This window comes from Panthera uncia, chromosome A2, assembly GCF_023721935.1.
Source record: "Panthera uncia isolate 11264 chromosome A2, Puncia_PCG_1.0, whole genome shotgun sequence".
NCBI lineage: Eukaryota > Metazoa > Chordata > Mammalia > Carnivora > Felidae > Panthera > Panthera uncia.
The window spans coordinates 78718276-78743895 of NC_064816.1; the positions used below are offsets into that span (position 1 = coordinate 78718276).

Genomic DNA, 25620 nt, shown 5'->3' on the forward strand with positions numbered 1-25620 from the left:
GAGGGAGACACAGAATCTGAAACAGGCTCCAGGCTCGGAGCTGTCAGCACAGAGCCCGATGCGGGGCTCGAACTCTCGGACCGAGAGATCATGACCTGAGCCGAAGTCGGCCGCTTAACCGACTGAGCCACCCAGGCGTCCCTAAAGTAGTCCATTTTAGATGCAAGAATAGTTTAGTAAGGAGGAAATATGGTAAACAGCTAAGGAATTGCTGTGTTTGTTGCTGCTCATACAATGCAAGTAGTTCTCTCCCTTTGTGATTTATAAGTCTTTTGACTACATGCAATTTTTAAATAACTTAGATGCATTAAAATGATGATATGTGTCAGTGGGAAACATCTGACTGATCTCTGTTCAACTTCCCATTTCTGATTTTTTACATTTAAATTTGAAGATTATGCTTTCTAAAATATCCATTCATTACTTCAGTAAACACTGATTGAACGTCTGCTGCATGTCAGAATGGTACCATGCGCGATAGGTACAAATTTGTCGTAGGCCTTCGTGTGTGTGTGTGTGTGTGTGTGTGTGTGTGTGTGTGTGTGTAGAGAGGGAAGGAGATTGACTAAATTATGTTTATCAATATTGTGTAAAACAAGTCCCAGATACAAACTCAAATCTGAGTAAACTTTGCTTATTTATTGTACAATAGTTCCTTAAGCATGATTTTTAAGTAACTAAAATATGGAGTGAAAAAAATTTTTTTCTCAACAGGTGGGAAGGAGAAACCAAAAACAAATGCAGAAGACTTACAAATTAAAAAAGTAAAGAAGAAAAAGAAAAAGAAACACAAAGAGAATGAAAAACGGAAGCGTCCAAAAATGTATAGCAAATCTATTCAAACCATCTGCTCAGGATTGCTATCTGATGTTGAAGATCAAGAAGCCAAAGGCATCCTAAATGATAATGTAAAGGATTACAGTGGAAAGAATTTGGATACCAAGAACTATGATTCCAAAATTCCAGAGAACAGTGAGTTTCCATTTGTCTCATTAAAGGAGCCACGGGTTCAGAATAACCTCAAAAGGTTGGACACGTTGGAGTTCAAACAGCTCATTCATATTGAGCACCAGCCTAATGGAGGCGCATCTGTTATCCACGCCTACAGTAATGAACTCTCCCACCTGTCTCCTGTGGAGATGGAGAGGTTTGCAGAAGAGTTTGTGGGTCTAGTGTTCAGTGAAAATGAAAACTCTGCAGCTTTCTATGTAATGGGTATTGTTCATGGGGCAGCTACTTATTTACCTGACTTTTTAGACTACTTTTCATTTAATTTTCCCAATTCACCAGTGAAAATGGAGATATTAGGAAAGAAGGATATAGAGACAACGACTATGTCAAATTTTCATGCTCAGGTAAGAGGTTTTTAGGTTTTGGGTTTTTTTTAACTTTTAGTTACATGTTTTAGACAAGTTTCTGTTTTTTATTTTGCTGTGGGTTTGAAATAAAAAGGTAAGACTATAATGACAATTTTGGGAATATTAAGAATAAATTACTGTCCTGATGTGAACATAAGAGTTTAAATTTCAGATTCTGGGGTGCCTGGGCGACTTAGTTGAGTGTCTCACTCTTGATTTCATCATTGGTCATGATCCCAGGGTTGGGGGATTGAGTCCTGCGTCAGACTCTGTGCTGAGCATGGAGCCTGCTTAAGATTCTGTCTCTCTCCCTCTGCCTCTCCTCCCCTTCCATGCTCTCTCTCTCAAAAAAAAAAAAAAAAAAAAAAAGTAATATAAAAAAATAAATTTCAGATTCTACTTAATCTCTTTTTTCTTAGAGATAATGAAATAAGATTCTGTTGTCCTTTTTTGCAAGGATTTATCTTGGAAATGAAAGAAATGTGATGGATGTAGCCATGTATTTTCCAGCCCTTACAGCAGTACTCTTACCTAAAGATCACTTAAAATTATCTTGTTTTCTATCTTAAAAGTGCTTACCAGTGGATCCATCACATAGTAGGTGCTGAGTAAATGTTGGCTGTTAAATATATTTTAGTACAAAGGAATCAGTTAATTCTGCAATTAAGTGAGAAGGTTAGTGTATCAGTGCATTTATTGAGCTAATTTCCTTTTCCTGCCCTTCTCTATGGTATAGAATGTACATTATTTTAGAAAGCAGAGGCAAAATCAAATCCACTGGCTCTTGAAAGTGAATGTGGGCTCATCTAAAAGGTCATTGCCAGGGTGCCTGGGTGGCTCAATTAGGTGAGCATCTGACTCTTGATTTCGGCTCAGGTCATGATCTCATGGTTCGTGGGATCAAGCCCCACATTGGGCTCTATGCTGACAGTGAGGAGCCTGCTTGGGATTCTCTCACCTTCCCTCTCTCTCTCCCCTCCCCTGCTCTCTCTCTCCTCCCCTGCTCTCTCTCTCTCTCTCTCTCTCAATAAATAAATAAACAAACAAACAAACATTAAAAAAATAATAAAAGGCCATTGCAATTTGCACCCACTCTCAGATCAGGGACTGCTTGCTTAGGCCAGGAGATCAGCCAATTTTTCATATTTATGGGTGCTAAAGTTCCCAGTTTTCTAAGTAATAATTGACATTATGCTAGTTTGGAAAGAAGGAAAAAAGTGAAAAAAGTCCCAAAGAGATCTTAGTGATCATGTATTGCAACCTTTCTCACCTTACAGATAAGCAAACAAACATAGATAGGAGTAATTTACTATTTTAAGTTTGGTAGCAGTGTCAGGAGTAGAACACAATCTCCTCAATCTTCATCCAGAACTGTTTTACTTATTCTATTTCTTTTTGTGATATGTGTTTAAGTTACAGTCTTTTACCTTAAATGATAGTCTGGATGTCCAGTCATATCCACATGTCCAAGCCCCCTTCCCCCACTGTATGTTTGGTATATATTCTGTAATATACTATTGTCTGGAAAATACAGTAGTACTTAAAGTTTTAATGTGCCTGTGGGAAGATACTCCTTAATGTAACATGTTTGAGAATCAGAATGTAAATATTCTTTTAGAGCTGAAGGGGAGCTATAGAGCATCTATTATTAGCACTGTCATTTTATAGAATTCTAGAATGGTTAGTAACTTGTCTGAGATTACACCTCTGTCTCGTGGTGGAACTAGTGATAGTATCGATTAGTATCTAGTAATAGTATCTACTATTTAGTCAATAAATAGTTCTGTGCCAAGAACTGCTCTAAACACAAATGTAATAACTCATTTAAGCCTTATTACAATCTAATTTTAGAAATAGGGAGAGAAGAAATAACTTGTCCATAGTCCTTTGGTACTAGATCATTCATTTGTCATTTATTATACGTCTAAGTGCTAGGTTTTATGCTCGGCCTCTTGACTTCCAATCCCACTTATTTTCATTATATCACAAACTTTCTTGCTGCCATGCTATGCAAGTTTATTTCAGTAATCTTTCAAATGTCATAATACATTTGCTTTTCAAATAGCTCCCAAATACATTTTCTTTCAAATTAGGAATTTTTTATTAAACAAGAATTTTCATGTTACTGTGTAATAAGTGCTTTTGTTATGAATTAAAATGAGATACTGGGACTCATTAATTGTTCCACTGTGTGGCCAGGTTGTGGGTTGCGGGTCCTTGAAGAGCCACCTACCATTCATTTCCTATCCAGGGTTTTGGTATAATACATGTTACATAGAGGAAACGCTAGGCAGATGCTAGAGTTCTTGGTTACCAGCTGTGGCTCTCGCCCCTATATGATCTGTCAGCTGCAAGGACAGGTTTTACCTCTTTAGCTTTATAGTTACTAGCAGGAAGCTGCCTATGCAAGGTCCATGTTTCACTGCCCCAAGATCCTCCAGATTGAGTCATTCCTGTGGTGTGGGGAAGAATATCCAGCAAAGAGCTACTTTGAACTACTCATTTGGTATTTCTTGTTTTTTTAAGAACGAGGTATCTGAGGAGCGCCTGGGTGGCCCAGTTTTGGTTAAATGTCTGACTTCAGCTCAGGTTATGATTTCATGGTCCGTGGTTTGAACCCTGCATCAGGCTCTGTGCTGACAGCTTGGAGCCTGGACCCTGCTTCATATTCTGTGTCTTCCTCTCTCTCTGCCCCTCCCAGGCTCATGCTCTGTCTCTCTCTCTCACTCAAAAATAAATAAAAACATTATTAAAAACAACAAAATGAGGAAACCAAGGAAGAAGTTGTTTGCTGCCGACTGGGGCAGGTAGCCTTGTGTTTGTTCTTAGGCGCTAGCTATCTGAAACTGAATGGAATCCAAAAGAGAGCAAATAGGAGAGAAATGAGTATACTTTTTGTAGCTTATTTTTATTTCTGGTTTCTTGATTCTTCCCAGTAAACCCCCATCTCTTAACCTAATTTATGGTATCCCTCCAGGAAATTATTTAACCATTTGTATAGGTTTTTATTTGGGAAAATGCTTTATGAATTACAGAGACTAAGTTATAAACATGTATTTAGAGCTAAACCAGTTTATAACTTGAGCCTTTTCTTGTCCTGAATGTGAGAACCTCTCTTCAAAATTTAATTTGTAGTAATATCTTATAGTCATTGTAGTGAGTTGTGACTGGGTTAGTGTGAATAGCTGCTTGAACTCTGATGTGGGGTGGATGGAAAGAGAAGGGGTCTAGTCAGGGTCTTGCCATTTACCCACTGTGACACTAGCCTGCTACTTCAGCTCTTGGTCTCCGATTTCTCACCTACAAAATAAGGATAATATTATTTAATTCACAAGGCTGTTGTTAGCAGTATTTCATAGACTACTAACAGGTTATATAAAGAGAGTTGTTATAGTGACTTAGTGCGATATTAAAATTTTCCATTTTGTTGAATAGGTGACAACTGACTTCTGGGTGAGGATTCTTAAAAGTGTGTTAATTTATGGTAGGGAGTTCAGCAAGTACTGAAGGTCAAAAATTACCACAAATGCTTTATATACAAATAAGGAGTTCACTGAATTATGATATATGCACACAATGGGATATTATTGAACCATAAAAAGGAATGAAATACAGATACTGTTACATAGTGTGGGTGAACCTTTAAAACATCATGTTGAGTGAAAGAAGCCAGTCACAAAAGGTCACATATTGTATGACTTCACTTACATGAAATACCCAGAATAGGTAAATCTATAGAAACAGCAGATTGGTAGCTGCCAAGACCTGGGGGAAAGGGAAAATTGGGAGTAACTGCTTAATGGACATGAGGTTTTCTTCCTTCCTCCCTCTCTCTCTCTTTCTCTCTCTTTCTTTCTTGCCTTTCCTTTATTGAGATTTTCAAAACTTTTTTTCTTAACTTTAATTTTTTTTTTTTTTTTTTTTTTTTTTTTTTTAAGTAATCTCTGTGCCCAGTATGGGGCTTGAACTCACAACTCCAAGATCAAGAGTCACATGTTCCACTGACTGAACCAGCCAGGCACCCCTTTTATTGAGAATTTTAATTGCAATAATTGAGGTAGAACATTATGTTAGTTTTAGTGTATAACTTAATGATTCAATATCTGTATATATTGCAAAATGATGACCACAATAAATTAACAACCATCACACATAGTTGCAGATTTTTTTCTTGTGATGAGTGCTTTTAAGCTCTATTCTCTTAGCAACTTTTAAACATAAAATACAGTATTATTAATTACAGTCACCATGCTGAACATTGCATGCCGATGACTTACTACTTATCTTATAATTGGCTTGCACCTTTTGACCACCTTCACCCTCTCTTACCCCCTCCCACCCCACTTCTGACAACCACCAATCTTTTATCTGGATCTATGAGCTTGGTTTTGTGTTTTGTTTTAAGATTCCACATATAAGTGAGATCATACAGTATTTGTCTTTCTTTGTCTGAACTTATTTCAATATATAATACCTGCAAGGTCCATCTGTGTTGCTGGAATCAGCAGGATTTCCTTCTTTGTTTAATGGCTAATACTCCATTGTATGCTTATATACACCTCATTTTCTTTATCCATTTATCCACAAATGGACACTTACATTGTGTCTTTTTCTGTGTCTTGGCTATTATAAATAATGCTGCAGTAACCATAGGGGTGCATCTGTCCACTCAAGACAGTAATTTCATTTCCATGAGATAAATACCCAGAAGTGAAATTGCTGAATCATATGATAGTTTTATTTTCCGTTTTTCATTAAAATGTTTGTAAAAGATAAACTTCTTTAAGCTTTTGTTAAATTGATTTTTTAAATAAACTTTTTATTGAAGTATATATATATATATACACAGAATGCACACATTATAAATGCATAGCTTGATGAATCTTTACTAAATGAACACACCGAGATTTTAAAAAGTAGAATATTACTAGTAGCCAGAGCTTTCTCCAAATCCCTCTTTATCACTACTTTGCACCCCACCACCAGCACATACACAAGCACCCAGGCAACTACCTCCTGACTTCAAATATCACAGATAAATTTTGCCAGTTTTTGAACATTTCTGTGACAGAATCAAATAGTATGTGCGTTGTTCCGTGTGGCTTCCTTCCTTTTATCTTTATGTTTGTGAGATTCATCTATCTTGTGTGTAGCAACAGTTTATTTTCTCATTGCTGTATGATATTCTGTTGTATGACCATACCACAATTTATTCTTTTTAATATGGATGAATATTTGAATTGTTTCCAGTTTGTGGCTATTACAGTAGGGGTGCTATGAATATTTTTGTACACGTGTTTTTGTGAGCATATGTATTTGTTTTTGTTGGCTCTGTATATAAAATTAGAATTTCAGGATCAAAAAGTATGCACATGTTCAGCTTTACTAGATACTGCAGGTTTTCCAAAGTCATTGTACCAATGTACATTCCCACCAGCAGTGTACCACATCTTTGGCTACACTCAGTGGTGTCTGTCTTCCTCATTTTAGCCATTCTGGTGGCTGTGTAGTAGTATCTCATTGTAGTTTTAATTTGTATTTTCCTGATGACTAAGGAAGTCAAGTTCCTTTTTATCTAATTATTGTCCAATTGGATATCCTCTTTTTAAAAGTAACTAGTTTACTCTTTTGCACATTTCCCTACTGGCTTTTTTTTTCTTCATTGAGTCGTTGGAGTTTTTAATATATTGCGGATAGGATAAGAATCTTGTCAATTATATGTATTGCACATATATCCTCTTACTCGAAAAGGCTTGCCTTTTCACTCTTAAGAGTGCTTTGATGACTAGAAGTTCTTAATTTAATGTAATCTAATTTATAAAGGTTTTTTGTTTTTTTTTTTCCCATTTATGATTAGTGCTTTTTGTGTCCTGCTTAAGAAATCTCTGCCTAACCCAGGTCATTAATGTATTCTCTGAAGTTTTCTTCTGGAAGCTTTTATTCTTTTATCTTTTGCATTTAAATTTACAGTTCTTCTGAATAGATTTTTGTATATGATATGAGGTCACCATCAGGGTTCATATTTTTTCATATAAGTACTCAATGGACATGATCATTTATCGAAAAGGCACCCATTCCATGCTACATTGCAATGTCCTCTTAGCCATAAATCAGCTGAATCGTATATATGGTGTGCATTTCTGGGCTCTTTCCAATTTCCTTATTCTTTTTGTCTTAGTTGCTATAACTTTATAATATTTCTTGATATCTAGTAGAGTAAGTATTAATTTTGCTGTTCTTCAAGATTTTCTTGGCTCTTTAGATTTGCGTATAAACTCTATAGTTGTCAGATTCCACAAAAAATCTGCTTAGGATATTGATTGGGATTACATTGAAGTTGTAATTAAGTTTGGGTACAATTGATGTCTTTACAATTTTGAATCTTTCAGTCTGTGATCATGGTATTTTCCTTCATTAGTTTTTTATTTTCTCTCAATAATATTTTTTGGTTTTCATCCTACAGATCTTACACATCTTTTGAGATTCATTCCTAGGTATTTGAGGACTTCATTTTATTTATCACTGTTTTTGAGAACTTGGAAGTTCTGAGTACCTCTTAGAATATGACATTAACACTCATCTTGAGAAACTGAAAATATGTCTTGTACCTTATTTCTCTTTCAGCACCTTTCTTCCCTTTACCTATGGCATTATTGTGCAGCATGCTTATTAGTAGAATCATATAGTGAGGCTATATATTTTGGTGATGTCAAATGAATTAGCCTACATCCTGCCATGTGCATTTGTCTTCACCAAAAGAATTGGTTGAGATAACATTATTGGACTCATGCATGGTAGTATTCTACGGGAGGAAGAAAATGAGGTATCAGTGTTGGAATGTAGTTTCACTTAATATCAACCATAACAAAGACAGGGTGTGGGAAACAAAGCCAAATTCATGTTCTAGTTTGATGATTTGATCATGACCTCTCATTAACTAAGTTCAATAGGTTAGGTTTACTAGAACCTGGTATAGTTGAGAGATAATACTTTTTACAGAGCGGAGGAAAGAAAATCTATAGAGAAGTTTTGAATTTTAAAATTTTGTAATTCACTATCCTTTAATTCCTCTTTCTGCCTTTTATATTCTGAAAAACCTCAGATTTAGTCAAAACCAGTCCAAAAAGCAGTATTCAAAAGATCTAGAAACATGCGAGAAGAGATAATTGAATGAGTTCATAGAGAGGAAGTGTGCAAATCTAACCTTTACTGTTTTTCTTTAATCTTAGTTTGGAAAATGCACTTAGCAGCATTAAAGAAATTGTTGATAGGGACGCCTAGGTGGCTCAGTCATTTAAAGTGTCTGACTCTTGATTTTGACTCAGTTCATGATCTCACGGTTCATGAGATTGAGCCCCACATTGGGCTTTGCCCTTCAGTGCAGAGCCTGCTTGGGATTCTTTTTCTCTCCCTCTCTCTCTGCCCTACCCTGCTTGTGCTATGTGCGTGTGCGCTCTCTCACAAATAAATAAACTTTAAAAAATTTTAACAAAAGAAAAGGAATTCATGATAATGAGTATCTGTAATGAATTAGCACTATTTTTTTAGTGGATAAAACAGTATAATAATGTTAAAATATGTATTTTATGTTTCCTTTATTTGTAGTATTGTACTGTGTGCAAATATTGAAGCTTAAAATGTAAATAAAACCTCATCTGTTTCAACTTAAAATAGGTCCTCATATGCCCAAGTTTAGATCAGACCCAGAGAATTAATACTACCAGCAGGGCTGCTGTATATGCTGACATAAAATTGTTACTGCACCTATTCATAGTGCAACCTGATGGTCCTGACTACCAGTGGCTTGTGGAACCCAAACTAAGTCCATCCTCATGAGACTAGTTTGTTTCCTTATCTCCCTCCTTTCCTTCCCTCCCTTCTTCCTAATTTCCTTCCTCCCTGATTAAAATCTGATCAACCAAAATTCATTTGTCCTCAATTCTGTGGAAAGTAAAAGATGACAAATTATGTAACCGTTCCTATGATCTTTATAGTGTTTATCTTTGTAATATTACTCTGTAGTTTTCACAAAAACTCATTTTTGCACCTGTTCAGCCTTTATCCTTGAAACGTGTTAATTTGAAATTTTTTGTGTATATGTGTGTGTGTATACACACAGTGCGCACGCACACACACACACGGCAGTGACAGATGATCGAGACCTCCTAGTCTTTGAATTCTTTTGGTTTTAGAATTCTTTTTACTTGTGTAATTATGTTTTCTATCTTCATCTGTATCCTTGCAGGTTGCCTGAAAATTTTAAAGACCATGTAGAATTATAATGTTGTTTTAGTAGGTCATGTCATGTCAGTAGTGTTGTGGCTCTGAGGTTAGTGATATAATGTCAGTCAAAGTGTATGATAAAAGTCTTTTGGAGAACAGAAACATATATACATGGATTTTTGTTGTAAGTTAATAGCCTGTCAGTTCTTTTGCTGCAGCAAACAAAACCTTCAAAACTTAATGGCTTAAAGTGATTTCTCACAATTCTTTGGGCTGTCTGGAGAGTTCTTAAGGTCTTTGTTGGGTTGGCTGGGGCTGAATGGCTTCATTCACGTGTCTGGTGATTGGCAGGTCAGTTGGTCTTAAGAGATCTTGCTTGAATGTCCAGTGGTTGTTGTGCTGTCACCTGGAGTGATGATCCCATTTCTCTCATCATCTAGCAGGTTAGCCTAGGCTCATACACATGGTGGCAGGTGCAGGACTCCACAGAGCAGAAAGAGGGCAATCCCTAGTGCACAAACCTCTGCTTCTGTTGGGTTTGCTAATGTCTGTTGGCCAAAGGAAGTGAAATAGCCAGGCCCAGATTCACTTCTTGATGATAGGACTGGTGCAGTCATGTTGCTTAGAAGTGAGCACACAGGGGCGCCTGCGTGGCTCAGTGGGGTGAGTGTCCAACTTCGGCTCAGGTCGTGATCTCGAGATTTGTGAGTTTGAGCCCGGTGTTGGGTTCTGTGCTGACATTTCAGAGCCTGGAGCCTGTTTTGGGATTCTGTGTCTACCTGTCTGCCCCTCCCCGGCTTGCACTCTGTCTCTCCCTCAAAAATAAACATTTAAAAAAAAGTTTAGGGGCGCCTGGGTGGCTTGGTCGGTTAAGCGTCCGACTTCAGCTCAGGTCATGATCTCACGGTCCGTGAGTTCGAGCCCCGCGTCGGGCTCTGTGCTGACCGCTCAGAGCCTGGAGCCTGTTTCAGATTCTGTGTCTCCCTCTCTCTCTGCCCCTCCTCTGTTCATGCTCTGTCTCTCTCTCTCTGTCTCAAAAATAAATAAACATTAAAAAAAAAAAAAGTTTAAAAAAGTGAGCATACATGCTTGGGAAGAATTTTTGGCCATCATTTGCAATCTCCACATTTGTCCTAGTTTTTCTACCATCTCCATTTTGTTCAAATATTCATTTGATAGTAGGAAGACAAAAAGGCAAGTAAGACAGGAGTTTTATCTGTTAAGGTATAAATGAGGTTTCTTTCTTGTCACTCAGTATTTAATCAGCACATACTCTGAACACTGTAGTTGGAGCTGTGAGAATATGAAAACCAGAGCACTTATCTTCTGACCACCTTTCCCCTCCCCAAACTCTGAATCCTGGTTTTATTTCATCTTGGTTCTGAGTTGTTTGTATCAAATAACTTAGGTCACGATGTTAACTCATGATTAAATGGCTGGTACCTTAATAGTGAAAGTTATTAAATCTGATCTGATTTGTTAAGCTTTGTCCCTCTGCAGAATGAGACAGTTAACATTTGTTGGCTTCTTGCTGGGGTCATTCACTGTTTTAGGCCAGTAAAAATGATTAGATATGCCATCTTTGAACCATTGGCTGCATTTGTATTAAAATTTTATTTTGACCATTTGTGCCTGTCCCATCTTCCTTGAATGCTTAGGAGCAGATCTATGCAAAACATTACTGTAGCAAGTGCCAGGTGCTCTAAATGAGAAAGGGGACTTTTTCCTTTATTGTACTGTTTTAAAAATGAATAATGATATTTTTATCCTAATTTTAGTTGAAGTTACATGGATATTTTTGAAATAGAATGTTGACTAAATGTCATTACCTGTTAGATTTTGATTTGAAAGGATATGCCAGATGTGATGGGGAATGGCTCCCCCTTGTGGCACACTCATTTATGTTAGATTTTAGATTTGCCTCAGTAAGAATGGGATGAGCTTTTTTTTTTTTTTTAAATAAGACTTTCCCTCTCCTTCCCCCTCTCCCCTCAAAACACCCAGCAGAATTGACAGCCTCTTCTGCCCTCACCCCCTAAATTTTTGGTTCTGATAACTATCCTGTTTTTGTGTTTTCTTCAGATTGATGATGATACTAGCTAGCTAGGAACATCTGTAATATCTTCTGTATTTATTATGGCTCACTATTATTCTGTGGAACCATTACTATCTCAGGATGTTGGTAGGCATGCTGAAACAAGTATGAGAAAAACTGGTTTTGAAGCCAGAATAGTTTGTGTAAGGCTGGGTCAAATAAGTTATGTTTACCTTGAGACCTCACAGAAATGCTAATAGTCCCTGTGTGTGGTAAACCTCCCACATGGAAGAGTTTCCGAAATTTATTGGACTGTATAGAATCCTCTTTGCAGGGGCTGGCATATCAAGAAACATATTTTAGGAAGCAGCAAGTTGTTTCACATGAGTCATTCTTCATGTTTTTTTTTTTTAATTACTTATTACCATATTTGCTTCTTCCCTTGTAGCCATATTTATACATAAAATAAAACAGTTTTGAGTCCTACGTATTTATTTTTGGCTGCGTTTTTCTTGTCAGAAAGTCTACTTTTTTTCTTTTTGTAAGCAGGCCGACCTCAGAATCATAAGGTCTTCTTTTTGTTCATTTATTTTAAAGATTACTTTTCATGAGGAATGATGAATAGGATTTCGGTTTAAACATGATTTAATTAAACAGTTCATTTCTTGTTAACCAGAACTTCTTAGATTTTGTTTTTGACACTTAAACAGGCATTGGGTACAAGAAGTTTCCTATTCCTGATTTTTTTTTCCCTTTATAACATTTATAAAGAATATGAGAGGGGAAAGGTAAACATGCAATCATGATGGTGGTAGGTTTTGCGGGGGGGGGGGCGGTGGTGAAGGGAGCTATAGGGAGGAGATTTAGATTAAAAATATTCCATCTGCTTCTAACAGGCACTTTTTAAAGATGAGCTTAATTTAACTATTTAAATATAAGCAAAAATGTCATTTCTATCTTTTATTGTGTTGTCTTTTGAGTGTACCTAAATTGAGAGGAAAAATATGTGTACTTTTTGTAACAATGCATTTTTCTTTCAGCATATAGGATTTGTTTTAAAGCAGTGACACGTTTTGATATTTTCTAGTAAACTTTTTAACTGCATCAGAAAACTGATGGCTTGACTACTGTTTACTGAAGTGAGTCAAAGCAAATAAAGTAATCTCATATCCAGTGTCATCAGGATGTGATATTTTTCAGATAGGTGGTTTTTCTAGATAATGGAAGCCCATAGTTTTAGGTACCAAGATTTTAATGAAAATACCCTTTTTAAAAGCATATGCAATACAATTTAACTCTGTTTTCAGTCTAGGTTTGTCATTCTGATGCTCTAATGCATGCTAGGGGAGTTGCAAATATGTATGCCTGCTTCTTGTCACCACTCCCCACTTCACATTTGTGATTTCTTATCCTTTATGATTTTAGAGTTTAGTTAGGATTGTGCCTAATGTAGAAACATACGTCAGAAGAGACCCTTTTATGAGTCATGGTTTTATGGCATTTATTTTGGCTCTCCAGAGATTCTTTAGAACCTTACCTGTTTCCTCCCCCTCATCTCCCACTGCCCTTTAGTTACAATTGTTAAATAGATGATTTTTGGAGAGTTGAAGCTTTTTATCTTATGATATTGTAGGTTTAATTTCATTCCATGTAAGAATAGATATTTGCTATGTAGTATTGCAGTAAAATAGGTGTCCTCTAAATCAAGAGGTACTTACATTTTTTTGTGAAAGGTGTGTGGATCATATTCTTACATTTTGTTGTAACCACTTAAGTGCCATCTGTATATTTTATCAAGAGATACATACTTTTTGAATTTGAATGCATTATTATGTGTAATATGCCATGTTTAAAACATTAAATTAGTGATTCCGACTAATTTAGTCTATGTTTGAATATTGGGTTATGAAATTACAAAGTTAAGTGGTATATAATTAAAAGTTATATTACAGTGTATTTTAAAAGATTGCTTTCACAAAATTACTTTTGTGAAATTTTGTAAGTAAGATTTTGATGACTTCAGTTTAATTTTTAAAATGTAGTTTTAAATTTAAATATATTTGTATCCATCGTATTGAGTTATCAGAGTATTATCTTTAATATTTGGAGAATAAATGTTTTAGAAGAAAATTACTGTTTTGTTTTTGAACATGATAGATAAGTATACATAGTTTATATAAAGACCATACTTTTAGTAGAATTTACCTGTGTGTTTTTTTTTTTTTTCAATGTTTTTTATTTATTTTTGGGACAGAGAGAGAGACAGAGCATGAACAGGGGAGGGGCAGAGAGAGAGGGAGACACAGAATCGGAAACAGGCTCCAGGCTCCGAGCCATCAGCCCAGAGCCCGACGCGGGGCTCGAACTCACGAACCGCGAGATCGTGACCTGGCTGAAGTCGGACGCTTAACCGACTGCGCCACCCAGGCGCCCCTACCTGTGTGGTTTTAATAGTAGACAAGTAGGATGTATTTTACAGTTTTAGCACATTTTGGTGAAAAGGAGAGAGACCTGTACTTTTATTATAGCAAATTATGTATATAAGTAAATTTCATATATAATATATATGTATTTTGCCATGAGGTGACAAGAACTATAAAGATTCAAATACAATATTTAAGATTATAAGCTGACGACTAGAGTCTATATTACTTTACTCTTGAAAATTTAGTTTTTCCCAATTATCTTTTGAAATATTTATGACTTATAATAGGACCATATTTTAAAACATCATCAAAAGATATAGCCTCTTTTTAGGTGGCCTCAAAATAGAAATGGTGGGAGGGGGACTCAAGTTTGTTCTAATTTATTTAATGTATTAGGTTAAAGTTTTTAATAGTTTTTAATTAGTCTGTACTAATTTAGATGTGTTTCGTTTTAGTATATGTGCTGCCAAAGCGAGCACGTTTCATTTTAGTTTTAAACAAACAACAACGTTTATAACTTAGAAATTAATGTAAAGGTAATTTGAAATGAGATGACTAGGTCAATATGTTCCTTTCAATTAATAATCATTCTAGGCTAAGATAACATCTGGTTAACATCTGGTTAAGTCAGTTAGTGAAGTACTTAAGTTATAAGATAAGACATTATCATTTGTCTTTAATATTATCATCCAAGAAGCTTTACCCATTTTTTCAGTTACTAAATGATACATTTTTACTTAACATTTAAACACAGAAATTATACTCTTAAGAGGGCTGAATGTTAAATTTGTTAGTAATTAGTTCTGGTTTTCTGATTACTGTATTTATCTCATCTTCTCTATAGTTTAATGCTTTTAGTAGGTTTTTGTTTTTTGTAGGATGGAAGCAATTTGAATTGCATGGCAACTGCTAGGTAGAACTCAGAAAACTACCTCAGTTATTTGCGAAAAAAATTATTTCAAGTATAGTAAGACCTGTTTTTACCTATTACATAAATTGTTATGATTTCATATTTACATTTCCTCAGAGAAGATTATCTTTGATTCCTAACATTCACATTAAAGAGCATTCTTTCTTGGTGTTATCTTTTATATGCACACATTTAATTTTTGCACTTGGAAAGAAAGTCCAGTGGACCACCACCCATTTGACTTTTCTTGAAAAGTATGTTCAAAGTGCCTATTTCTTTAGGAGAGCTCATAAATTGAGTTGTGCTTAGTATTTTAGAAGAATTTGATTGTTGAAGATTCCTCCTTCCCAAATTATTTAGTTGATCATTGAGTCACTGCCCCAATTATTCAGTTGATTGTTGTTGATATTGTGATGTCGTAGAATGAACAAGCTGGGTGGCAAAGACTTCCTTGATTTTGGCTTTGTTAGTACTAGTTAATAATTAGAAAAGTTTTTTTAATGTTTTATTTATTTTTGAGAGAGACAGAGGGAGACAGAGGGCGAGTGGGGGAGGGGCAGAGAGAGAGGGAGACACAGAATCCAAAGCAGGCTCCAGGCTCTGTGCTTAATCAGCACAGAGCCCGAGGAGGGACTTGAACTCACAAACTGTGAGATCATGACCTGAGCCGAAGTCAGACGCTTAACCTAAGACTTAGCCACCCAGGCGCCCCAGAACTAGTTAATGATTTAGATGAGTTATCTGAGTTAAACAAATTAAGGAGATTTGAGGCACAGAACTTTGGTTTGAAGTGGAAATATTATTATCTTACTGTGACTTTTACAGGTCAAATAATGTATTTCAAAGCACTTGGAAAACTTGAGTTTTGCACTGTAGGTCTGATTTCACTGAATGGCCATGAGGTCTGTTAATACAATCATATGCAGATCCAAAACTGAAGCCACAAACTCAGAATCACCTAATAGAATTAATGTTATGTCCGTTCTGGTAAATTTGCTTAATTTTGAATTGATAATAACCTTTAGCTTTGTTAGACTACATTACAGAATGCACACTGATGACTAATTTTCTTGTGGTACTGTTAGTACATGTAACCATCTAGAACCTCTAGAGTACAGTCAGATCTTAACATTTAGCTCTCTCAGTATTGAAGATGCTAAGAACTTTTGGGATACAGGAAAAAAGATGAAGTCATGAGTACAAAATGGGGACACAGAACTTCCAATTTTTTTTTAACTTGAGGATTGGAAGAGTGTGTTACGGTTCTAAGAAGTGACTTTTTGACAGTTAATCAAAACTTAAACTTGGAATTCTGGTAAATAAACTTATTAAGGAATTAACGTATCATTGTTAATTGCTTTTGCTGATTATAATAAAAATGAAGTGAAATTCTCTAGTATTTGAGTCAAATTAATCTATTGTGATGGAATTTTTGTCATCTTTTTTTTTTTTTTTTTAATATGGGGGTGGAGGGCTTACATTCTTGGGTACATAAGACTATCTGTGCCATCTGTGATAATAGGAATTTGATTTGTGATGTGAATATCTTTTAAGAGTGTATCCATGATGTGACAAAAGCCTAACCATTCCAGGTTTGCCTCTTGAGATATATAGGACTTTGAATTTTAAAACTGCCATAGACCCAGGCAAAGTGAGATACTTTGATCTCCCTAAATTTAGTGCCCACCAAAGCTAATCCAGAGATGAAAAAGATAATTAGGATTTTGCTTAAAGTTTATGAAAGGAAGTTGTTTTGCCTTATAAAGATTTTTGTTTACTCCCATTAGGATATGAAACAGCATAGATTTCTTTGCAGGATTTAAATGTGCTTGTTAGAATTCAAGTACCAAGATTCTTGAGGTGTGGGTTGTTTTACTTCACTTGATACTCGAATGCCGCCCATTTGCTAGCATTGTGCAGGTGGCTTTATAGCTTTATATAATTGTTAAGTGTTCTTCAGCAATCTGAGGTAAATCATTCCACTTAAGGAAACTAAAACTCAAGGAATTTATGTGATTTCTGAAGGTCACATAGCTGGTAGATAGCAAAGGTAGAGTTGGAACCTAGGACTCCAGATTCTCAATCTCTAGTAGTTTTTATCAGAGTTAATCATAAAAATAAACTGGATCCTAGGTAATAATGTATGATCTAGAAGGGAAAATCATTCCTGGTGGCCTTTCAGACATATAAACCACTGGTATCGGATAAATGTAACATTTCAGGGGGAAATTCCAATAAAAAGATATGAGGCATTTAGGAAAAACTGGTATACAACTTTTTAATATAATTTAATTGGCCTTATAGATCATATAATTAACTGTATTGTGAGAAGTTAGTGTCTAGAATTATGCTGTTGATCTCATCTGTGGTTTTATAAGCAGTGTGTAGAAATAGCTAGAGAAGGTAAAATAGCTTGCCTTAGTATGGATTTTTTTTCATGCTTTTTTTTTTCTTTAACTGTTTGTAAAGGCTTTTGTTTTGTTTTGCTTACCTCACATTATGTTCTTATGTTCTCAGACAGTATAATTTAGTGTTACAGAATGATAGTAAACATTATCTTATGTGTAACTTTTAATTAAATCCATATCCTTCAGGTAAAAAGAACATATTCTCACGGTACTTACAGAGCTGGCCCAATGCGACAGATCAGCTTGGTGGGAGCAGTTGATGAAGAAGTGGGAGATTACTTCCCTGAGTTCCTTGACATGTTGGAAGATTCACCATTTTTAAAAGTAAGAGAAAACAGTATCAAGCAGTCTAAATCGTGGGTGTCACTTTCACACTATGGGTGACACAAATCATGGTTGTTTCAGAAATAGAATTCTTGTGTAGTGTGTGTGCACATGACCTCTCAGGTACTGATTATAATGGCAGAGCTAAGTGGTGGACCAGAGTAACATTTGCCTGTTGCTCCCACTTGAGGAAATTAGGTTCCATCCGTTTGTCAGCTTTGTATCAACTGAGTACCAGAGGATTTAAAGTACAGGAAGGATGCCTACAAATTAAGTGTTTAGGACAAAGTAATGGCAGTTTGGCATTGTGGAAAACTGGCTTGGGAGATTATAGCTCTGTATTTCAATCTTGGCTCTACTTGCCTGGGATGGGCAAGCCATTTAAACTTTCTGGACTTCAGTTTCCTCATCCATAAAACATTGCATTTAGACTATGTGGCTTTAAGGCCCTTTTAAATTTTTTAAATGATTACTAGCCAGATTTATTTTTTCAATAATCTCTGCATTCTAGAAAATATTTCTTCTTGTGGGCTGCTGGGACTGTCCCACCGAGAGAGAAATTTCTGAGCTGTGTAGTTCTTTCATCAGTAATTTAAAGGTCAGAATATGACAGGATCCCTTTATCTCTAATATTTGCTACATAATTCGCTGTAGATAGCTTCTTTTTTCACTTTCTTGTTCCATTTTCTAATCTATGTGTGTATGCATATCTTTTCTAACTTTTTCACTCCATTCCATTCCCCTTATATTTTTTTTATTCCTTTACTAGTGAAATCATGGAATTTGATTGCATTTATTTTGAGTGGTATTTTTAAAATGCGTAATTTAGGGGTGCCCAGGTGGCTTACTTGCTTGAGCATCCGATTCAGTTTTAGCCCAGTTCGTGATCTCACAGGTCGTGAGTTTGAGCCCCGTGTCAGGCTGTGTGCTGAGCTTGGAGCCTGCTTGGAATTCTCTCTCTCTCCCTCTCTACTCTCCTTCTCTCGTTCTGTCTCAAAATAAACTGTAAATTAAAAAAAATATATACCATTATTTAAACATCATTGTTTCAGATTTTAATTTTAAAGGCAAATGAGCTAAATGCATTCTTTCAGGGGAAATTTCATGTGACAATCCTCCCCTTTCTTGGAAATGATAGGATAAATGTTTGTTGTTTTTTTTTTTTTTAATACCATTTTCACCATTCCCAGGACAATGGCCCTTAGACATTTTTTTTCTCTTTTTTTTTTAAAAAAAAAAAAAAAAAAAAAAGTTGCTTTTAGACCAGCAACCTCTTCAAGCAACTACTAAACAGAAATAAGTTTTGACTTTGGTTTGGTTTTCCTTTTCGTTTTGTTAGGTTTTGATGATAATTATTCATAGAGGTATCTTTTTTTTTTTTTTTTGAGATGCCTAGTTTTTATAACTCAGTTCATTTTTATGGATTCTCATGGAGAACACTTGCTTATTTTGCCGGCTTATTAACATCATATGACCCTTTTATTTGGTAGAAGGAGGAATAACAGATGATGAATGTAGTAAATCATATTCTGCCAGGGTTAGAGGAGAGAACCATCTGAGAATAATTACTCTTGATATGTTTGAAATAGAATTTTTTGAAGGAAAATGTATAAATACATAGGAATATATTCAATATAGGTATGTGTTTTAAATGTATAAGTATAAAGGTATATATGAAAGTTTGTCAAGGGGGCAGTATTCTTTAATGTATGTTGGAAGATGCATTTTGAAAATAATTGGTTTCTGTGTAACTCTTTGCCTCTAGTGTACACTGCCATGGGGGACACTATCTAGTCTAAAATTAGAGAGTCGAAAAGACAGTGATGATGGTCCCATCATGTGGGTGCGCCCAGGAGAACAAATGATCCCTGTGGCCGATATGCCAAAGTCACCTTTCAAAAGGAAAAGGTATGTTGAATACAAATTTTTATTGCCAGGGATAGATGTCTGTACACTGGGTGTGTGTGTGTGTGTGTGTGTGTGTGTTTGTTGGAAATTGGAGAAAGAAGGAAGGGAAGGTTTAGAGCATACTTTAAATGTAAATTCAAAAATGGCTACACGTGCTGATTAATTTTTTTATATAAAATATCAAATATAAATGAGGCTTGAGTAATGTAGGCAAATTACAATAAATTGTAAGTAGGAATGGGAAAAAATGTCATTCACAACAAAGACATTATAAACTATTTTGGAATAAATTTAATAAGAAATATTCAGAACCCATATTAAGAAAACTAAAACATCTCCTGGAGGATATAAAATAATAACCTAAATAAATGGAAAACCCTACTGTGTTCTAGATTGGATAAAAATGAGTGTCTTTTGAAATTTTTAGCATTCCAGTTGGACTCACACTTCCAGCACTGGATTTAATGATTTTAAAGTTCAGAAGGAAGGATAAGTAAAGTCAACAAATTTCCAAGAAAACTGTGAAAGAGAAGATAAGTGAGGGGGCCTTGTATTACTCGATATTAAAAATTATTGTAAAGCTCAAAAACATCACTGGAATACAATAGAGTATCCAAATAGATCAAAATATGTTGAGACCTTAATGTATGAGATGGATGGGAAAAGGAAGATTTATTTAATGAGTAATGCTGGCATAATTGAAGTCCATTTGAAAGAAAACAAAACCATAGCCCTTATCTCAAACCCTTATCAAGAAGTCAGAGATTTGAACATAATAGATAAAAAATTAAAAGAATAAAAACTTTAAACCTAGGAGTAGGTTTAAATAAGATAGAATAAGATAGAAAATAAGAAAGAAAATAAGATAGAAATAAGATAGAAATAAGATAGAAAATAAGATAGAAATAAGATAGAAATACTATCTAGTATTATCTAGTATAATAGTAATACTATTTGTGAGAAAAAAGACATGAACAACAAAGTTCAAAACCATGATAGACTGGACTAAAACATTTATATTGTGTGCCAGACTAAAGTTAATATACAAAAAGCATTCCCAAATTCACAACAAAAATGTAACACAACCCAGTAGAAAAATAGGCTTCAGCCAGTTACATTAAAAGAATCATGAGATACTATTTCTACCTATTACATTGGCAAAAAAAAAGTATTAGAGGCTGGGAGGTATGAGGAAACAGAACCATTTATATATTGTTGGTAGAAAGGTGAGCTGCTATAATCATTCTGTGAAAGTAATTTAACAATAGCTCATGAAGTTTAATGCATATATACTATTTGATCCAGCACTACTACTTTTGGGAATCTGTCCTAAGAAATGAAATCACCAAAGGTAAATGTATAAGAATGTTAATTTCAGCATTCTTTGTAGTGAGAAATAGACTGTGAAAGCCTCTCCCCAGAACAGTGCAGATATACACAGAATTTTACATGTGATTTAAGGGAGTTCACCAGCCCTCTGAGGAAACTGCCTGCCCTCAGGGATTAGGATCCATGTATATGTGATGATTGTATATCACGTAGTAGTCTGACCAACTTATAACAATATTGCCCAAGGCACTGTGCTAAATGTTTCATATAAAGTTTTAATTCATTAGAATGTGGTGTTAATGACACTAGAATTGTAGGCTTGAAAGCCTGTTAGCTTTCCACAGGAATTATCATCTAGCTTTCTGGCACCTGTAGAACATAGTCACAAAAGGCAAAAAAGTATGTTGTAGCATCACGTGTGTGTGTGTGTGTGTGTGTGTGTGTGTGTGTTGTAATACAAGAGTGCACAAAGAGCAGTGGTAGTAGAGATGGACAGTGGGAAATTAGAGAACTAATAAGAAAGAGTGATTCTAGGGGTTAAGTCTAGGATGAGAGGAGAAAATTATGGGGGCAATCTGGATTTGTCTCTGAAAGCAACAGAAAACCACATAGGAAGATAAACAAGATGATGACTCCCAAAGAAATTGTTCTCACCCTTTTCCCCTTTTGCAGCAAAATTAGAGGGTTTTTGCATTGAATGAGACTAAGTAGCAGCTTCTGTATGCTTATCTAGGTGAGCCATAGGGGAATGCAGGTGGATGTCCTTTAAGAGGGAGCTAAGGTTTTCCTTTCTGCCTCCAATAAATCATGCATGTTTTGTGGAAGTACTTACTACTTGGTATTTTCTTCCTATTTATTTGTTAGTCTTTCTCCACTGGAATATCAACTCCTATGAAAGTAGGGAACTTGTCTGTTTTATTCACTACTGTCTTGTTCACTAGCTGCAGTGCCTAGATAGCACCTAATATACAGTAGGTATTCTATTAATATTAATTAACCCATTTTTGAAAGTTACCTGTTTGTTCCAGATAATATATCTTACATTAGCCACGTGATTTGAATGAGGGGCATGGTTCTACAGATAAGACCCAAACCTCAGGTAAAGATTCTGGAAGGGAACCTGGGTAAACCACAACATCTATGATTTAGTTGTTTATCCACCTTACAGTGGCCACTTTTGTGAAGACTGTTAGAAAAAGGAGGGGATTATATGCATTTTTGTTTGTACTTGTTCATTTTAAAAATAGAACTTGATTTGGGAACAGGTGATGTAAAATTTCCTTTTGTCTGAATTATGTAATTACTAAATCCTTGATGGCAGTTAAGCCTCAGGACATCAATACAAATGTTTGAAGGCGATTAAGCTTTAATACGTAGGCCAGCCTCTTTCCCCACCTCCTCTATTTATCTTCCTTCCTTCCTTCCTTCCTTCCTTCCTTCCTTCCTCCCTCCCTCCCTCCCTCCCTCCCTCCCTTCCTTCCTTCCTTCCTTCCTTCCTACCTGTCTATCTTTGATTTTATTTTAACAGAACTACCAATGAAATAAAAAACCTGCAGTACCTACCTCGAACCAGTGAGCCCCGTGAGATGCTCTTTGAAGACAGGACAAGAGCCCATGCAGATCATATAGGACAAGGTTTTGAACGACAGACTACAGCTGCTGTTGGAGTGTTGAAGGCTGTGCACTGTGGAGAGTGGTATGTATTAACTACTGCTTTTTCTTTTCTTTTTCTTTTTTTTTGACTGCTGCTATTTTAATGAAAGGTTTTTGGGTTCTAAAATTTTTCTTGGGAAGTTTCTCAGTAATTCTCCTTCCTGTGGGGAAAGAAAGTTCCATTTTTCTCTGTATTTGTATGACTAATTGTATGACTGCACTAACATTTTTTAATTGTTAGAAATGTGCTTTTACTCTTTTGGGTTGGACCATAATAATTTGATTTTCTAAGTGATGAGAAGTAAAACAATTGCCTTAACTAAGGTTAAAGAAAAACTAAGGTTCACTTGGTGCTTACTGTGTCATCATTGTCCCTGATGATCTTACCCTACTTTCCCTGTGTATCAGTGTAATGTATAAGTTGTAGATTTTCTCTTTATCACTGGTTTTTAAAAATCTGTTTATGATTTGCCCTGGTATGATTGTTTTGTAGTTCTGTTGCTTGGAATTTCATTTCAAAATCCATTTTTTATCATGTTCTATAAAAATGTATTTGTATATTGCTACTTAATTGACGAATTTGGGGATTTTTTAGAATTATAAAGACTGTTAATCCTCCGCAAATAGAGTGGTAATAGTTTAGTAGCACTTTTCTAGTGAATGTCTCTTAATTTATTGAGTGACTTAGGAATTTTACACATAATTGCGGTTATATATGTCTTTATTGAAAGTATTCTCTTCTCATATTTACCTCTAATTTTTATTTAGTAATTTCGTCTTTAGCATTTAATTTGCTGAAGTATTAACCTTCAAGATAATCCCTTACTTTTTTGATTTCTATAATTAACCAATTCAAATTATTTTACTTTTTCAAAATACGGTTATACATAGCTATAATAAAATGAAGCGAGTTGTTCTACTTATGTTTAAGCCAAAACTCATGGTTTTATCCCTTTGTTTAAATATGTTAAGTGGTCTTTACATATTTAAACATTTTGACTTTATTTCTAAGTACTTTTGTTTTGACCATAAAATTTAATAAGGACTTAACTGAGTGAAACATTAATGGAAGATTCTTCATTGTTTCATGTTTTTGTAGGCCTGCTCAACCCCGAATAACCAAAGATGTAATTTGTTTTCATGCTGAAGATTTCTTAGAAGTAGTTCAACGAATGCAGTTAGATTTACATGAACCTCCACTGTCCCAGGTATATCTTTAACCATTATTGTCTTCAGTTTAATTTTTATTGTGGAAAAGACTTACTGGTATTTCTGCCTCTTTTTTTAGTGTGTCCAGTGGGTTGATGATGCAAAACTTAATCAACTGAGGAGGGAAGGCATCCGTTATGCCAGAATTCAGCTGTATGATAATGACATTTATTTTATTCCAAGGAATGTTGTTCATCAGTTCAAGACAGTTTCAGCTGTATGCAGTTTAGCATGGCATGTTCGGCTCAAGTTATATCACTTAGAGGAGGACACTGTACAGAATACAGCTACTCATGAAACAGGCACATCACCAGATACCACATCATCAGTTCTTGGACCTCACACTGACCACATGCTTTGTGCTATAAGCAAAACCTCCTTGGATTCTAATTTTTCAGACAAACTTCATTCTAAATCTGAACTGCAGCAGATTAAACATGAACCTATTCCATCTGTAAGAATCAAGGAAGAACCTGTGAATGTTTATATTCCTGAAAAGACTAGAGCACCGAATATGGATGGCAAGAATGTTAAAGCAAAATTGGATCATGTTCAATTTACAGAATTTAAGATTGACGTGGACTCTAAATTTGAAAATACCAACAAAGATTTAAAGGAAGAATTCTGTCCTGGAAGTCACATAAGTCTAGTTGATACAAGACAACCTAGTTCAGCACATTCAAATCAAGATAGAAAAGATGATGACATTTTGTGCTGAATTTGTACATACCATTTACAATTCTTTTCTTTTTTTTTTTTAAGTTAATAATGTAATAAAGATTCATGAATTCTGAAAGCAAGCCAAGGACTTGCTCCTAAGTCTGTTACAAAATAGAGTTTATGTAGCTTTGTAACATTCCTCAGTGCCTGTCCATAACTGTGAAGTATCAAAGCACTTAGGGCCAGATGCACTGTAAACATTACAGGTTTAAACAAAAGGAGTCTTTAAAAAAATCATTTGATTTGGAATTGTAGGTTTTAGAATAGAGCTGACATTAACATATATATATATAACATATATATATATATGTTACATATATATATGTATACATATGTATGTATATATATGTGTATATATATGTATTAACATATATATATATATATTTTGTAATATGAGCCAGAATTCTTTTTTGACAATTTAAAGGCTTTTCCATAGAGCTTATTTATACCAATTTTTTTTTTCATTTTACTGTGTCAGCACTGTAGTGTAAATAGCTTTTAAAAAATCTTTTTAGTGTGATTTATACTGAAATGTGAGCCACTTAATAAAGGTTCATAATAATAAATATGTTTTCTGTTGGGTCTGCAAAAAGACAAACTGACAATTCAGTTAAATCATTTGATCTATTATGTTTCTGCTGGTGTATGCATTTAGAGTGGTAATGGAGTGCAATGTACGTATTCAAATCTAGTGAATATTTAAATTCTCCACACTGTGTAAGCATTTTTAAAACCAAGGTTCAGTTATGAAAGCATATTTATATACGTGTGTATGTATGGGAATATATATATGTATATCATATTTTGCATAACTTCTTAAATTGCTGAATAAGATGAATATGTGAAACTTCCTAGCCTCACTCCCTGGAATATGTTTTAAAATATTTATATTCAACATTAAGAAAGCAGTTTAGGTAATAGAAACAGTTTTATAAAGTTGGGAGAAACAAGGTCTGTTAGTGATACCTAACTCTTCTAACTAATGAAGTTTTGTGGCCAGATTGCATAGCCCTAAGGTAAATTTTCTCTGTAGTGTGTGGAATAAGTTGAGAAAATTTTCTTACTAATCAGCATCTGTACTATATATACTTCATAGAAGCTGAGTAAAAATCTTTAG

The 25620-nt window shown here is 35.0% G+C and overlaps 1 protein-coding gene across 2 annotated transcripts in view; it reads left to right on the plus strand.

Annotated features, from left to right (window-relative positions):
* The window catches only part of RSBN1L (round spermatid basic protein 1 like), a 65007-nt gene extending 40424 nt beyond the window's left edge, over positions 1–24583 (plus strand). The window contains exons 3-9 of one of the 2 annotated variants that reach the window (XM_049642849.1): positions 715–972; positions 1291–1355; positions 17547–17684; positions 19450–19592; positions 22450–22617; positions 23674–23782; positions 23863–24583. In XM_049642849.1, the coding sequence (XP_049498806.1) occupies positions 715–972; positions 1291–1355; positions 17547–17684; positions 19450–19592; positions 22450–22617; positions 23674–23782; positions 23863–24501 (1520 nt within the window). In that variant the 3' untranslated portion in view covers positions 24502–24583. Of the gene's footprint in view, positions 1–714; positions 1356–17546; positions 17685–19449; positions 19593–22449; positions 22618–23673; positions 23783–23862 lie in introns of both variants that reach the window. The other variant, XM_049642847.1, reaches the window with a different exon arrangement.
* Positions 24584–25620: the final 1037 nt, after the last annotated feature.